Raw genomic sequence first — 17648 nt, 5'->3', positions numbered from 1 at the left:
TTGCTTATGTGGACCGTCTGGCCAACACTATTAAATGGTCACCTGCTACTCCTGTATGGCTAATATGCAAGACTTATTCACTGAAAACACACTTGTGCTTTACTAAGAACTCGTAGAAAGGTAATCTCATGAGTAATCTGCAGAAAACAGCATCAAGTGCTTAACACATTCTAATATTTTTCATATGACTCCAGCTATTTTTTTGTCACGTCAGGTAAGTGGTTGTTTTAGATTACTCTATGACTCCCGTCTCGCATAAAGAGCAAGAGGTACACAAATGCATCAATAACTTTAGATAGGCTTGCAACAATAACCCAAAACTGAAAATGAATCGGGCAACTCGGAGATCTGCATATTGTGAAGTTGGTCATGACATTAAAGCACGCACAGGTTGGGAACAGGAGTGCTAGTAGCAACATTTTCGACACACTGTTCAGTTGCGAGTACGACGTGTTCTATTGCATGACTATACTTTGTGAAAAAATAAGGTTGCTTAATGAAAGTCACATTGCTGCCGAAACCTTTGTGCAAGCAGATAAGCCCAACACTCACTCATCACAATAAGACCAAGCACACAATCCTTAAAAACAGCCGCGCAATTTCTTGGCACAAGCTTCAGTGCTCTCATGGCTGACGAAGTTATGAGCGGCAAGCATGTAATGGCCAATATAAGTAAAAGCTCGATCATACGATCACGGATAATACAAATTTCCGGATGATACGAATTTTTTTGTGGTCCCGGCCGAGCCCCAATACTTTGCAACGTGCTAGAGAACGGTTGTTACGAACCGATTTTCGGCCTGCGTCGGTTGATACGAATAAACGCCGCCCCCACCGACGGCCGCGAAAGAGAACAGCGCGCAGTCACGCGCTTTCTCCCGTTCTCTTTTGGTGCGGAGGCGCGGACGCGGCGCCGGACAGCGCGGACTCCGCGACTGGGCGCGAAGAGTTTGAAGCGGTGGCGCTTTTGTACTTTTCCTCCTTTTCGGCGGCCGCCCATCGGACGGAGTGGCTGCTGTGCTTCGGGCCGCGTTCTTTGTGTTTGCGCCATTTCACCTAGTCGCAGCAAGCTATGTCTAACGAGATAGGATTGTCTACCGAGATAGAAGGACATTAGAGACTTTTTCTTCAAGAAATAAATGCTTTTTACGTACATGTGCCTGAGTGAGTTCACCTCTGACTCTTTAATTTAGCTACAGTCGAATCTCGTTAATTCGAACACGCTTATTTCGAACATACCGCGCACCGACAATGCTCTTAGCAGCGCGCCAAATCACGCGGCGGCGCCTCCGACCGGCATTGCTCCGACACCGCCGTAGAGCTAAAGCTCAGGAGAGACCCCTCAATGCCGCGCGCGAAGGAACGGAAAAAAAAAAAAAAACACGCGGCGGAAATGTCACCCTCTCTCAAATTGCAAGGTCGCCGTTTCTGCATCGCGCCGGAACAAGCGTGTACGTGCCGACTAGTGTGTTCTAGACAACCGTATTCTAGCACACACTAGTGCCGACGTCTCAGCCACGCGGATAAAATGGCAGTGAACCCTTCTCCTCTATGCTTCCTCTATTTTCTAGTCGCATGTTGACCTTGCACGCTGCGGCAGCAGCGCAGAGGGAAGCAGCGGCGGAGGCGCAGTCGGGCCAACGAAACTGCCCACGCCCGCACACGCTCGCTTCCCGATAACGGCAGAAAACGAAACTTCAGGGAGCGGCTAAAATAAGCTGGCGCCAGCACGGCGGCGGGTGCGCACGGAGATGTGCGCACGGAGTCGAAGGTGAGAAAGCTACGAGGGAGTTGAGAGGGAGGGAGGGAGGGAGGGCGAGGGGAGCCACAGAAGCGGCGGAGTTGACGCGGACAAATCCGCTTCCCTGCCGCCCTCACCTTCCACGGTCTCCGCGCGCACCCGCGTGCCTGCGCCGCCCGCTCCCTGAAGCTTCGTTTTCTGCCGTTATCGGGAAGCGACCGTTAGCTGGCCTGGGCAGTTTCGTGGCCCGCGCTTGCTATGCGCTTGCTCGCCGCGATATTTCACGACTCGCACCTATCGTGCATCGTGCTATGGTGCACGAATACTTCAAAAATACGTCCTTTTAATTCGAACAAATTTTCGGGCCCCTTCGAGTTCGAATTATCGAGATTCGACTGTAGTTTTAATTGTTTCGATGATACGAATTTCGGCTAATACGAATATTTTTCGTGACCCCGTGAGATTCGTATCATCGAGCTTTCACTGTAAATAATTAGTTCTAAGGCACAGATTGCAAGTGCGCAGATCTACCATTAAGATTAGTTTGTGGGAAAATAAAAACACTACCCAACTCTACCTCTCACAATGACTGGTGCACATGACCAAAGTTCCCATGAAAATGCGCAATTCTAAATTTTTTGTCATAGACCTAAATAAACTGCCGAAGTTGTCTTTAGAGGATACGCACAACTGTGCCTGAGAAGCTAAATGTTCCTCAATCAATCACAAATATACCCTAATTATTAACTTGCAAAGTGCTACAACTGGTGCCTGCTTACATCTGGTCTTAATCTGTGTAATGCATTATTTCTTTTTGGGTGAACTGAGTGGTTTTAATGCCCAAAAACTGTATCTGGGCTGCTATAATAGAGGACTGTGTGGATTTATTTTTACAAATATGGGTTTGTTTAGATGTGTCAAAGTGTCAAAATAGATATTCACTGCATACTGCCATTACAGGGATGCAGCTGTTACAAGTAAGGAATCAATCTCGCATTCATGTGCACTGCAACATAAGGTCATAGCCACTAAGTTTAAGCTTCGATTGGGTTATGTGAAATGCCTTGTAATTTCTTACAGAATTCATTCTGGACTAATCTTTCATAACAAAGTACTCCCAGAACAAAAACAATTTCCTTGTGTTCAGCAGTTTCATTCATTGTTTGAATCTGTAATGTGTTGTTATACCCTTTATGTACTAGTTCGAGAGCATAAATTAATTGCAGGTCTGACCATGACCATTAGTCTGACCATAAAAGATGCAATGTTGACGTAGTTGGGATGACTATGTTGTAGGGGTATTCTTGAATATTCATTTTTTCTTGCTAAACGAAGGCCCTAGAGCTCTATCCCTAGAAATAACAGTGACAAGCCTCAGAGCGCCGTAAATAATTTAGTAGCTTTTCTACAGCCAGCTTCGGTTTGGTTTCCCAGGAGGATACTATGTCGTGACATCACAACAGAGTATGAGGTCACGTGGAAGCAGGACATTAGGGCACTTTGACACTTGCTCCGGCTTGCTCGGTCGTTCGCTATGCTGCTACTTCGGCCCTCACAATGAGTAGCAGCACATGAGGTGACTGAGCCAGCCAGAGCAAGTGTCAAAATGTCACAGTGTGTCCTGTTCCCACATTCTGTGCCGTGATGTCCCGATACAGTACCCTCCTGGAAACAAAACCGAAATTGGCTGAGGAAAAACCCTTCTATTAAATTAATTTATAGCGCTCTGAGGCTTGTCTTTTTTTTTTTTTTTTTCAAGTGTTTAAAGCTCTACAACCTTCATTTCACTTAAGGAACTAACAGTCAAAAATATCATGCAAGTACCCTCTAAAGTGGTTAATGTGCGCTATTTAAGTGCAACAAAGTGAAGTTAATGAAAGGTTTCAGAGTTGTCCAGTATTCAGTTATGTTACTCATGATGAACTGCATCCTGTAACCAAGGTTTCTTTTTGGTGTCTGACTTTATATGCTGTACTTGAGCATGTGTCCTTCCCGCTGTGATATACCATATGATATTGGCAGTATTACTAAATAAATCAATACATTGTGATGTACTGTTGACTTTTTAATTACATACTGCCAACCAGTGAACTTTAAAAGTGGCAAGATCCCATTAACACCACACCGAGGGGGTGTAGAAAGTGGAAGATAGCACATATTTTTTTAACAGATTGCCTGAGCACACTTTTCTTAGGGATACACACGCATTTTATTAACAATGATATACCGGGTGTTCGAAACTAAGCTTGACGGAATTTTTAAAAATCACCTGTAGCAGGTAACATAATTCATATCGTTATTCGAAGAGGCGGACATTAGTAGCACGAGAAATCAAAACACATATTCAACTAATTAACAAAAATTGACTAGTGAACGTCTTAATTACTTTACAACACATATTGCAATTTACGAATTGTAGCCGGTGAGTTTGTAAGACGTATCCACTTGAAATGAATTTCCAGGATGACAGTAGTTTCGAGATATTATTTCCCAAAGTGTGGGACAAAATACATGGGCAATCCAGTTACTTTTGTGCTTCAATGTATAAAACAGCATTTTGGTAAAAAAAGTAAGTGGAACAACAGTGCATTTTTACGGCGAGTTTGATGGCGCATATCTCCAAACTGGCGTCATTCTGGAAATTCATTCCAAGTGGATACGCCTGACAAACTCACCCACTAAAATTCGTAAATTGCAATATGTGTCGTAAAGTAATTAACTAGGAATTTAATTAGTAAATTTTTGTTAATTAGTCTAATATGTGTTTTCATTTCGCATGCTACTAATTTCCGCCTCATCGAATAAGCCAGCTCAATGATAAGAATTACGCTACCTGCCATAGGCGATTTCTAAAAATTCTGTAAAGCTTAATTTTAAACATCCGGTATCTTTAGATGCAGCACACAAGCAGCAACAAACTTGAAACAGCAAAGACCGACAAGCAACACATTGCTTTTGAATTTCAGTGCGGCTTTCAGCGACGTTGCTCTTGCCAATGCCACCTATATCAGGAACTTGTCGGTATAAACTTGCTCAAAGCAAGTAGTACCCCTCTTGCATCCTTTCAATTGCAGAATACTTTCAACAGAAAGTTCAAAAACCAGCAAGCGAAACTTTTGCAAGGCCAGAATTTACTTTTCGTAAAACTTTACACAACATTCGTAAAACCATAAAGTGAGCCTAAATTCATAAACTTTGTGGAAAATTCGACAAAGTTGGCAGATATGCAACTAGGGTGTACCCTGCACAACAGGTTTGAAAATGGACAGTAATGAACGCAGCTGTACTCACATGCAATCTGAACCTGATTTGAGCTGTTGGTCAGCGCATGGAGCAAAGCCATGGCACCGCAGGCATTTTTGATTGTCTGCTTCATGAAGTAAACGTTGTCACTGACCACCTGGCCAGCACTGCCAATCTGCTGGCTCTTCTGCTCAACAAAGTTGGTGTACTGCATGAAAGAAAAGGCTCAAAATAAATATATTCCAATCTTCATTTCACATAAAACAGCCTGCACAAAAAAATGTTAGACAGTCAATGAACAGAACAGGCAACACAGAAAGCAAAGAGCCAGTGGTCTAAGACCTTAATCCCACAAGGCATTTTTTCAGCCATTAGTCCAGCACTTCATTTCACAGTAAACATCCAGCACACTATTTAGTACTCCAAGATCAACATGTTCCTTTTACGATTCAGGGATATGATTGACTCAATCATAAACTTTTAAGTATCCCTGTTTTCAGACGCACAAGCTTGCCAATGTGACCGATAACATTCGGCTAGTGTTGAATAATAAGGAACCAACTGTTACATTTCCATACCTGATAATTAGGGCACCACTTCACTGCCATAACTTGCATGCTTCACAAAAACTGAACAGTTCATCATTTGTAGTGCAATGTGCCAACCATGAAGCAAAATAAGGCACCAAAAAGTATGGATGAAAGGGTACCAGGGCTTCAACCAGCTACCACCACAAGCTGGTAAACTCAAGAGTCAACTCTTTCAGTCGACTCACTCAATCCGCTACCCGTGTTGCGTCTGAGTGAGCCCCTACCCTACAAGGTGAAAGTATGAGTAAGTCAAAGTGATTCCGCATCAGCACGAGTCTTAGTATCAGTGAATTGGAGCTAGTATGAGTCTGAGTAATGAGTATAAGTCTGAATCACATGTAATTCAAATTGTTTTTGAGTCTACTGGACTCCATACGAGGCTGTGTCAACATGATCCTCAGTAGCCATGGTTCCGTTTGAACCAGTAAACCGAGTGAGGAGATACAAATAAAGGAGGTGAATCCATTAAATTGAATTCTGCAGATGCAAGGTACCACGTCATATGGCAAAATTGTTCAGGACTTTTTTAAATATGCAGATTTTATTTAGAAAGCGCCTAAAGCTTCTAAACTGGTTGACATTATGTGGGCTCCTTACACCTAGAGTGTCGAAGTTTTGCTGTGGCATAGTTCTCAGGCATGTGCATTTTCATTGACATGTTTGTGCCACGGAGGATTTTTCAATTGAAAGGGAACAATGTTCTTTTAAGCTGAATTGCAGAACACATCAGCTATATGCACAACACAATTGAAAATGAATGCAATTAAGTGCATTGGTTTCTGCCACATGTTTTTTCGTCTAATCAAAGATCTCTGGAAGAACAAAAAAGTAAGCTGAAAGATGCACAGCTATGCATATTCATTCAGGACAACCTAACCTCGATAGCAGGCAACTCCTGAAAACAAGAAAGATTGGGTGCCAGAAAACAGTGTTAAGTTCGCATGGGAAAGTGCTTGTCCAAAAATGTGATGGAGCATGCGCAGTGCATGTGAAATCTTTGGATGATTTTACCCGGTTGCAGCTAAACTGCTGAGTGGCAAATTATGTTCATTCAAGAATGGATTGCACAATGGATGAGCATGAGTATTACATGCTAAGTGGTATAAGCAGTGTGGTGTCTGAGGATCGCATGCACTAACCATGTCTTCATTTAAATACTAGGTCGGTAAAAAATGAAATGTTCTGCCTCGAGGAATATGTTGGTGAAATTTTTATTACGTTTTCTACCATTATGCTTAAAGAAACATTGAGTACTGGTGAACATTACATCTTTAAACTGACAGGTTATCAGACAAATCTTAACAGAATAAATGGTCGCGGAGGTGGAGTTTATAAGCTAATTGAAGCAGTGCCAGATACTTGATCACTTTTGCACTCGCACGCCTGACAAAAAAATACTTTCCTTACTGATGAACGATACATTATTTACTTTCTGTTACCCGGCCACCAAATGACACTTCTTCAAGTTTGTTGGAGTTCTAAAACCAATTTCTTGGAAGTATTGCCAATGCAAAGTAAGTATTAATATCTTCAGGATATTTTAATATTGATATAGGTAGCAACAATGCAATTATGACAAATTTTATAAACACAATACTATTATCGAACGGATTCTTTAATGTCCTGTGTTCAGAAAAACACAACATGCGCACATGTGTATCCATGGTCATTTCTTATCAGTCCTTTACAGATTCAGCTTCTTTTGTGAAACAATAATAAAAACTAACTGAGATGTAATTCTTAGAACAAGTAATGCTGAACCAAGGGTATGACTAATTCCTCGCAACATTTAAGTATGTGTACGAGATGCACTTTCCTGTAAAAGTACGTAAAAGAAATCGAAATATTTGTAAGCCATGGATCGCACCTGAGCTACGCAACGAGAGTAAAAGAAAGGACCAGTTATAACGAAGTTTTATAGCTTCTCATAGTCCAAACAACCCAAGTGTTTTCAAAGACTACAGAAATAAATTAACTAAAAAGTTCTGGTTAGCAAGAAAAGAAAACAGTTCATCTTTTTTAGATATTAAAACAACATGACGTGAGGTGTTGTGGAACCGATTGAATACGTTACAGAATCAAAATGACACACAGATGTCAATAGCAAGCAACTTTGGAGTGTTCGGTTGGCCAACACTTTCAACAATTTTCTTACGAATGTGGCTATTGACACAGCCTCGTCTAATGTATCAGATTATTCAGAACAAAATGAGAAGTCTCTGTTCTTTCACAGGCACCTGGTTCCTGTTTCAGCACATTCTTTAGGCTCGTCAAGCAATGGTTGTCAGATCAGGGAGCATGCAGAAGCCTCCTCATCATACTTGATTATTTCATTCTATCAGCATTTCTGGGCAAGCAAGGTGGTCTAGTGTGCATTCAGCTGGCACTGGAGCCTCCACATGCATTCTTAAGTTCCTGTACAGTGATGTAAAGTAATGTGGGATGTTGCACAATATTGTACAGTAATGAATAAGGGCACTTGAACAGGCAGTGCTGCATTAGACAGCTAGTCAAGCTTTGGTCGAAGGTTGGTCTGTAATCAACTGCGTGCTTTTGTGTGGATGAAAACCTTACATGACAAAAAGTATTGGTCGTAATAATTTGTGCACACACTGTCGAAGTGCTGATGGATAAAAGAAACCCACAGGGGTTAAAGTAAAGTTGCGGTCGATATTACTCGAACACAATTATCAAAATAACAAGCACTCACGAGCGTCTACTGTTGTTTCAGACATCGTTAAAACAGCCTTCTGATCAGAACAATGACAACCCAAGAGAAGCTTCTGTCTTCACTGTTGTTGTCATTTAAAAATTATCTCACCGAATCAATTGAAGCGCACAATTTCGGGTCTTTTTACTGAAAGAGTGCTAGGAACACCGGAGGCAAACCTCGACGATACCTCCAGTCTAAGTATTATTTTTCCAGACTCCCAAATCTGCAAAAAATTTTCATATCTGACAAACAGCTAAAGTTCAGTCATCATTTCAGAGGGTGTATGATGTTGCTAGTAGATGAATTCCAACAGAAATGTATAACAACACATAGAAAAACTGTCAATCAAATTGATCAATTTCTATAGGTGCAGTAACGAAAGAGTTAACCTATTATGTATTAGTCCGGCGTGCCACAATGTTTTCTATCCTGCAAAAAATATATATAATGCAGAAACTATTCATTCGGTATGCTTATAATACCCCTTTTGGGACACCAATTGCCAATTTATTTATCAGTGCTCATGTCATTAAAATCCACCAGTTGTACCACTATAGATAGAGTGAGATTTAAAAAGAAAAAGTATTTGACAGCGATTTCTTGCTTAGAAAAGAAATAACAGGGTTATGAGACAAGGAAAGGCGAAATATGGAAGGTACCAACTGTGTGTTTAAACTCAGGAATGCAACACATGTGCTATATGTTTTCATGCCTTCTCAATCATTATGAATCTATCAATTTTGGTTTGTTTTCCTGTGCTTCAAGCAAGTTATGCTTGAAATTTATTAATGTAAGAGCATAATTTGATAGTAAAGATACATTCTGCATCATATGATTATATTTGGTACCTTGTTACTTTAATGATGTGATCTTCAATTATGTCTGTGCTGCTTTGAACCTTTGTAATGGGGGCAGCGGGCTCCTCAAGCTGCCGAATCGCAGCTTTCCTCCGCTGCTACTCTGTCTGTTTTTTGAAATATACGAAATAAAATTATTGGCTGACTGATATAATTAAAAATTAAGTTATGGGGTTTTACATGCCAAAACCACGATCTGATTATGAGGCATGCCATATTGGGGGACTCCGGAAACGTGGACCACCTGGGGTTCTTTAATGTGCACCTAAATCTAAGTACACGGGTGTTTTCGCATTTCGCCCCCACCAAAATGCAGCCGCCGTGGCAGGGATTCAATCCCACAACCTCGTGCTCAGCAGCCGCTGATTGATATAATAACTACCTCCTTCATCATAAATAATACGTCCCATGAGCAGTGATTGCAGCTTCCAATAACAGCAGAAAACTATGAGGGTCTTCTCGTGAAATTTCAAAAATCATGCATGCAATTGAATGTTTAGGGATGTTGATGCATGTTGCTCCAGCAATGTTCTTCAACAACGTTGCGGCACAGCGAAGTGGCAGGAACCTTTGAGCAACATTGACTCAACGCCACACACATCTCTAGAGCATTCTGGAAGCAACGCAAACGGAGCAGGACCGCACTAGAGCGGACCCTTGCACTATCACAAGGTTGGGTTTCTTTTTTTTTTTCAAATGTAAATCATTCATTATGTTTGCTGAAATGGAGACCTTTATTTCAGCCGACTGAAAGATGTGATTCCTATGTATGGGGCCTTTATTCAAATCCTTGATGTCAGCACATTGTTTTGCAGTCTGAATACCAGCGCTCCAGTCGGTTCTATGTGCTTTGCGACAACGGTTAGACACATAAAAAGAAAACTGGTCTGACAACGTCAAGAATGCTATCTGCATTAGAGGAAGCAATTTGACAAGCGATACAACAATCTAGACTTCCAAGAAGCTTCACTGGCTCACGAGGTTAACACCGCCGCAGTTCTAATTCCCGCAAGTATTACGGCAGCTGGCATAGCACCCACACTTTTTCTGAGTACATTCCCTGCCTCCACACAGGTTAATACCATTTAGTACTGTTTTCTCTAACTGCAGCCAGGACCGACTAGTTACCAGCAGACAGGCGCCGAGGCATGACAAATGCCTAGGAGCACCAGTAGCTTTGTTGCCCCCCCCCCCCAGCTGTATTTCCTTCTCTTCTCATCCCTCTCTTTGCTATTTATTCTGTTTGCAGGACGCACGCACACACACACACAGACAGACCCCCTTGTCTTAATGTTTCAAGGCTGCATCTGTGACTACAGTGAAACCTCATTGATACAATTCTGGATTATTTTTTTCCCCCGATAATACAATTTGGTTAGATAATACGTTGGATGATACGATTTTCGAATGATGCACTTTATTTTCCGGTTCCTGTGAAGATCGTTTTAACGAGGCTCCACTGTACGTACTTCTTGGCTTTCAAAGGTGGCAGTATCATTTCCACTAACGAACACCATTCATCATTTTGTTTGTTGAACCCTAGTTAGCTTACAAGCATTTAAGTCAAGTATGCAGAGATGATACTGGAATTTACAGCACCTAGTGCAGCCCTTCATTGTGCAAAGGCCGTCCACTATCCTAGGTGAAAAATAATAATTGAAACTATATGATTTTAACAGTACTCACCCTGTTTGCACCGATACATAAAATATGTTGCGCCTGCAGCGAATTAGTGCAACCTACTGATTGTGACAACACTGCATATAGATTTGTTCTTAACCAAACAAGCACCCTTACCAATAGCTAGTGATTCATAATCCGAGTGAGCTATGTGCTTATGAACCCGAGTCCACAATCCCAAGTTTGAATCGGTGGATCTAAGTGAGCCCAAGTGAGTACGAGTCCACGAGCCCTTAAGCCTGAGTAAGGCGGCCCAAGTGATATTGGCTAGTCTGCATGTTGTGGGATCTGGCGAGTTTGAGTAAGCCCTAAGCTAAATATTTATCATGAGTGTGAGCCCAAGTGAGTTTTATTCATCTTGCCAAACTATATTTCACACATCACTGAAATTTCTAACACTGCTGGTCAAAGCAGCTGAATTCACAATTGCAACCTGACAATTTTTGACAAATGCAACCAGTCTTTCTAGCAGATGTTGCTGGTTGTCTGCCCAAACAATGCATGGTCTCTCCTAGTTAGATGAATTGAGAAAGTATGACACAAGATGGTCCACAGGGATAGCAGAGTGAACTTGGAAGGCTATTATGACTGAATAAATTCAGCTTCTGACCTGTGGAACACTGGTTTTGGTCGAAATTGAAACTGTGACTGTTTAGCTGTCTGCCGTTAAAGGAATTAAGTGACAAGTTTCATTTGCAGGCACAATTCAAGTTTTCCAAAACTTTTTTCTTCCTCCATTAATGTACGGCCCCTTTGACAACAAACACATCTGCTCTCCTCCTCATGTCCCCAGCCTCGCAATTGCAGGATTTCTGTTGTGACAATGGCAGCGACCTTAACTGACTTCCAAATGACGATTTACAACAACAATGACAATTCTCTGCTCACAGACGTCCCTGCCTGCGGCAGTCTAATGCAATTACGCGAAGTCGCCGCTAGTCTGACAGTCAACTTAAGGTGATAGCAATGAATTTAAATATAATAAGCAGATGCCGACCCCCATGTTCAAACCATTGCTGTTTATAGCTTCAGCGTCTGAAACACGTTACGCGAAATACCAAATTACGAAATATTACGAGTATTACGAAATATCAAATACCTCGTGCTGCGAAAGCAACAACCACGTAGCTATCTGCCTATTACAAGAAGGTAAGTACAAACTGGAAAAACAGGATACCGAACAAAAAATTTTGACATGCTGGTCAGTGTCTGCGCCTTTAGCACGCAATAACTACCTGACAAGGAGAACTCCATGACTTAAAGCACATGCACACTTAGAATCAATACTTCGTTAACGCAGTTACTATGGTGACGCTTACTTTGTCAGTGATAGGGAAGAGAAACAACAGGGCGGCCACTGGTTGCGGCACCATGGCCAGAAGCTCATTGTCGAATCCCATCACATCGACGAACGACCAGTTTGCCGGCAGTCCTAACTTGTGAGCAAACTGCAAGAGAAGCAAAAGCAAAGACCCACACGTCGCTGCAAATCAATGGGAGACGCAGTGAGGTAACCACCCAAGAACCAGCAAATCGATTCAAGCTAGCAAGGCCTTAGCAGGCTAAGCGAGAAGAAAACTTTTACGGCATTATTAGCCAAAGTGTATAAAAGCTCCGAGTTTCCCATTACTCATCCTGCACCCAGCACAGCACCGGGCACTCCCGTCTTCGTACCTTTGTAATCAGCTGAAATGAAAGAGACGCGGAAAGCTCAGAGACGCGCATTGTATCAAAGTAGTGTACACGTTAGTACAGAAAGCATTGCATTCATACCTCGGGATTGCTCTCCAAAGGAATCCATTTAGTTGCACTAGCCATAGCGTAGTGGTGGTAAGGCAGTAGACTGCTAAACAAGTAAGTGCAAAAAATCGGCAGACGTCAGATGCCAAAGCCCACCGTTCCAATTCGATTCTGCTAAATGAAGGCAGACGCCGGTTACCGGTGGCTACTCGTGGCTGGTGGCTTCGGCTCGTGACGCACATCGGCTGGCACTGTACTTACATTTCCTTTCAGTACTTTCAGTTTCATTTTCGGTGTTTGTCACACTGGAAGTAATTAAAAGATGAAAAGTGCGCACAACCTACGCAACAATGGACTAAATAAAGAAAAAATCAAGCCATAAATAATGAAACGTTACGTAACTGAAGCATAGCAAAAATTTTATAGGGCTTATTCGCAAAAAAGAAAAAAAGAACGGTCAGCCCATCCACTGGAGTGGAGATGGATGACCAGCGAAGCTGTACTATGGTGGGAATTATGTATTTCCAATTATGACTATTAAGATGTGATGGTGTAATTGGTGGTTATTTGAACTATTAAAGAATGAGAATTATATATATATATATATATATATATATATATATATATATATAGTAGTAACTGGATTTTTCAATGGGCCAAGCGTATTTAGGAAAATCAGAAGCACAACTTCGCGGTTATCTTAGGTTTAATATTTTCCCAACAGTTTCGGTCGGTGGACCGACCTTTTTCAAGGGATACAGGAAAATCTTGCAACAGTCTTTTTATATCTTCAGGCAGAGAAAGAAGGCGCCAAAAAAAGGGTGAGAAAGGAGAGATAGAGAGATATATGACAAAGTTGAACATGCAAAAAAAAAAAAAAAAGGATGGAGAGTTAAAGGAAAGACCCCAAGACCTGGTCGTGCCAGACAAAGCAGAGGGCAAGCTCGCTGTTAAGCGTGTTTCACATGCACAATTGACGGACACGCCTGTCACGTTAAGTTGAACATGCAAAAAACAAAAAAAAGGAGGGAGAGTTAAAAGAAAGACACCAAGACCTGGTCGTGCCTGACAAAGCAAAGGGCAAGGTCGCTGTTAAGCGTGTTTCACATGCACAATTGACGGACACAATATATATATATATATATATATATATATATATATATATATATATGTGTGTGTGTGTGTGTGTGTGTGTGTGTGTGTGTGTGTGTGTGTGTGTGTGTGTGTGTGTGTGTGTGTGTGTGTGTGTGTGTGTGTGTGTGTGTGTGTGTGTGTGTGTGTGTGTGTGTGTGTGTGATGCGGTGGTTTTCCTTTATTTAGTGACCACAGTCAGGGACCATGGCCTTATGGTCGTTACGGTTCACCGCCATAGGGTGTACGGCAAAGGTTGGCAGGTTCTTCATAACAATGCCTCCTTTACTAGTAAAGGTGGCATTGTTCATAAACACGTCACCAACGCCGCGCGCGTTCGGTGCGAACGCGGGCGGCGTTGGGTTCGAGACCATTTCTGCGGCAAATGCCGCGTGCCGCGAGATGAAGAACCAATCAAGAGCGACGAGGGTGACGTCACGGAGCCATCACAACCGGACCGCCGCCGGTCCGCGCCGGGTTTTCAATCGACGATCGTCGTCTGCATGAAACAACGAGCGCTCGTGGTGTTGCTCGCGCGTTCGGAAAGCGCGGGAGATCTTATCGCGCTGCCGCGCGGCGAGATGCGCTTGCCACGGTGGCCTCGCGGCAAGGCGCTGACGCGCGGCAACTTGCCGCTCGCGGCATGACGCACGCGTTTTTGCTAAAGCCCCTATAGTTTTTGCCGCTAGTGACCGCTAGTGATTGCATGTGACATGTATTTATGCCTTAATAATAAATTCCTTTCTCACCTTTTATATAATTGCGATAGCAATTATGGACACTCCAAGCGGATTTCTGCCGTCGCCGGGAGGTTCCGTATAAAGTCCAAGGGCAATAACATCATCGCCGCACGCCGTATGTGTGAGTGAAAGCACGCGATGGAAAGCGCGCGAGGGACGCGCGCTTTCACGGAGAGCGAACGCACGGCGGAGAGCAAACGCGATGGTCGCGCGAAAGGCCGTGGGGTAATGGAAGGGAGGGGGGCGACGTCGTTCCCCTTGCGCACCAACGGCGCAAGGGGAACGTTAAGGACCCCGTGTCCCCGCTTTCCTCCCAAAGGAGAAAAGCGAGAACGCAACGCGAGAGGGAGGGGGTGCGTCTTCTACTCTGCCCGCAACTGCGCACTTGTACTTTGAGCGGCTGCGGCCGGTCTCCCGCACCGTATCTTGAAAGCGATCTGGAGACGACTCATAGCTTCGTATGCGCTGTGCTTTCGCCGCTCAGTTTTCGTTGAAGCGATAGACCCCACGAACCATCACTCGCTGCTGCAGCTGCGCTTGCTCACGCCAGCGTTTTGACAGCGGTTGGCTGCGGTCATCGAGTGGGATCGTTGAGTGTTTGCTTGTGACACCATGTCTGTTAATTCAGTTGGTAAGCGAATGTGTCCAAGTTTATACAACCAATAAGACGACTATCTTTACTCCCTATAGCTATCTACTAATTTGCGATGGCAATTGATGCTTCGCCTCTCGGGCGAAACTGAGATTTTTTTAATGCCACTCGGTGATTGCGCGTGCATTGCGGCCGCAGTGTCGGCTTTCATTCTACTATGTTATTGTACTGTTTAAAAAATAAATTATGGGGTTTTAATTGTCAAAACCACGATCTGATCATGAGGCCCGCCTTAGTGGGGAACTCCGGAAATTTGGACCACCTGGGGTTCTTTAACGTGCGCCTCAATCTAAGTACATGGGTGTTTTCGCATTTCGCCCCCGTCGAAATGTGGCCGCCGTGGCCGGGATTTGATCCTGCGACCTCGTGCTTAGCAGCCCAACACACTGTACGGTTTCCTTTGGAGAACGAATATTTTTCTCGTTCTTCAAGCAGCACGTATGTCTCGTGTGTATTGTTACGCATATAGTTTTCCATCAGTAGGTCTTGCGAAACGCAGACGGAGAAACATATACGTAACCTTCCTACTTGTCGCTTCAAAAAAAAAAAAAAAAAAAAAAACATATCTTTCTCATCCGGCGCCTTGTGCTCAGATTTACGGGAAGTATTGTTATAGAAAAAAATGAAAACAGCAGCGCAACATTCCATTCACGTTTCCACCGTCCTCGCGTACCAGAATGTGGAGTAATTGGTACGGGGTCATTTCTTGCGGTCAGACCTCGAGCGCCGAGAACAGTTTTAGTTATTGTGTATCCTAACCTTTGGCTATAAGCCGTAAGTAGATTTTTTTTTCAGTCGATACTTAACAAGAAAGAAAGAAAAAGAAAGAAAGCCGGCGCGGTAGCCTAAATAGTGGCTATATAGTGATCGCTATAGTAGTGGCCACTATAGTGGTTATATAGTGGGATACGGCGTTGCGCGGCTAAACTGGAGCTCGCGGGTTCAATCCAGGTCGCGGAATTCGATGGAAACGAAATCGAAAAACACTCGTGTACTTCTATTTAGGCGTACGTTAAGGAACCCCAGGTGATGAGAACTAAACAGGGTGCCTCATAATGATATCGTGGGTTTGCTACGTAAAACCCAAGCATTTGTTCAAATTAAAACAAAATGGGGGGGGGGGGGGAGAGTGTAAACAAAATAAATTATTCTCCCGTCTGATTTCTGAGAGAAACATGTTACGCTTATTCTATATTTTGTACATAAATATAACGACGTTCCAAACTGTATGTCCGCTCAACTGAGCATCTTGTATAATATAAACGGCTGCTTTCAGTTATCCGGCGCACTATCATAACGACAATGATGAAGCAATTAAAGGAACCGCATACATCAAATGTGTAGATCTGCTGCGTTCGTTGAAGAAGATAAGTGTGGTACCACATGGGGCACCCAGTTTTAATGGGTTGCAAACAGCGAGACTGTCAAAAAAGGTTACCTTGCCTGAATCAAGTTAGCAGATTTACAGGCTGCCCCAAAACGGGGCGTTTATATGGAATGGCAGCTAGGAACTTGTTCAGCAGGACTTATTAACACCCGTGCGTTAATTCTCTCAGGAACTGCGCCTCTGCGCAACACACACACACACACACACACACACACACACACACACACACACACACACACACACACACACACACACACACACACGCACACGCACACACACACGCACGCACGCACGCACGCACACACGCACACACACACGCACACACACACACACACACACACACACACACACACACACACACACACACACACACACACAGTGACACGCACACACAATCACAACAAAACAAAACGTCATTTATGCTTACAACATGACAAAACTTCATTTATCACTAAACAAAACGTCGTTTTATGCATTAAAGCACAAAAGTAACTGGGATGTCAATGCATTTATCCGCAAAGTTTGTGAATTAATATCACGAAACTGGCGTCATCTGATAATTCGGTCCAAGTGGAACTCCACGGCTATTGTAGAATTTTTTAATTGCAGTATGACTGCAAACCACTACTGACCGTGACTGAAAAGCGCTTAGTGGTCAGCGAAGCGGTCACTGCACGCACGTAAGTATTTCACTTGATCGACTGTGCGAATAATTTATTTTTTTCGTTACTGTTATTCTTGAAAGTATGATGCTATTGTCCGCGCGTACCCATGCGAATACCATTTTTTACGTTCTAACTTGCGCGGGCTCATTTAGCGCGTTTCTACTCCATGCACAGTTAGCGCATTACGGTTCCCGAACTCTAGCACTGGCGCTAGGCCGCGCTGATGAGGGTGACACGTTCGTTTTTGCATTCTCTTGCTGCCCAAGCACACAGACAACGCTCAGAGATGGGTGAGCTCGATGCAGCACCACACTGTTGAAATTATTAACTTTATGGGCAGGGCGGGCGCATGGTGCGTGTGAACGCAGAGACAATGTTTTGGTGGTCTGCACACATCTTCCATAGGACACGATTTTTCCAGATCGTTGCGAAGTGTATTTACCGACTAGTTCTCTCGCAGAGTGCTTCAATTTGTGTTATACCGGTGTCACGCGGTCATTTTGATAGCG

At 43.3% G+C, this 17648-nt stretch overlaps 1 protein-coding gene across 2 annotated transcripts in view; it reads right to left on the bottom strand.

Annotated features, from left to right (window-relative positions):
* LOC119449946 (ubiquitin carboxyl-terminal hydrolase isozyme L3-like) overlaps nt 1-12774 on the bottom strand; it is a 94104-nt gene extending 81330 nt beyond the window's left edge. For both annotated transcript variants that reach the window (XM_037713249.2, XM_037713248.2), the window contains exons 1-4: nt 12598-12774; nt 12499-12510; nt 12144-12272; nt 5033-5192 (exon numbers count right to left, since the gene is read on the bottom strand). In XM_037713249.2, coding sequence (XP_037569177.1) covers nt 5033-5192; nt 12144-12272; nt 12499-12510; nt 12598-12642 — 346 coding nt within the window. In that variant the 5' untranslated portion in view covers nt 12643-12774. The remainder of the gene's footprint in view (nt 1-5032; nt 5193-12143; nt 12273-12498; nt 12511-12597) is intronic.
* Nucleotides 12775-17648: the final 4874 nt, after the last annotated feature.

This window comes from Dermacentor silvarum, chromosome 4, assembly GCF_013339745.2.
Source record: "Dermacentor silvarum isolate Dsil-2018 chromosome 4, BIME_Dsil_1.4, whole genome shotgun sequence".
Classification (NCBI taxonomy): domain Eukaryota; kingdom Metazoa; phylum Arthropoda; class Arachnida; order Ixodida; family Ixodidae; genus Dermacentor; species Dermacentor silvarum.
Note: the sequence above shows the minus strand (reverse complement) of the source record. Positions and strands in the feature narration are given on the sequence as shown.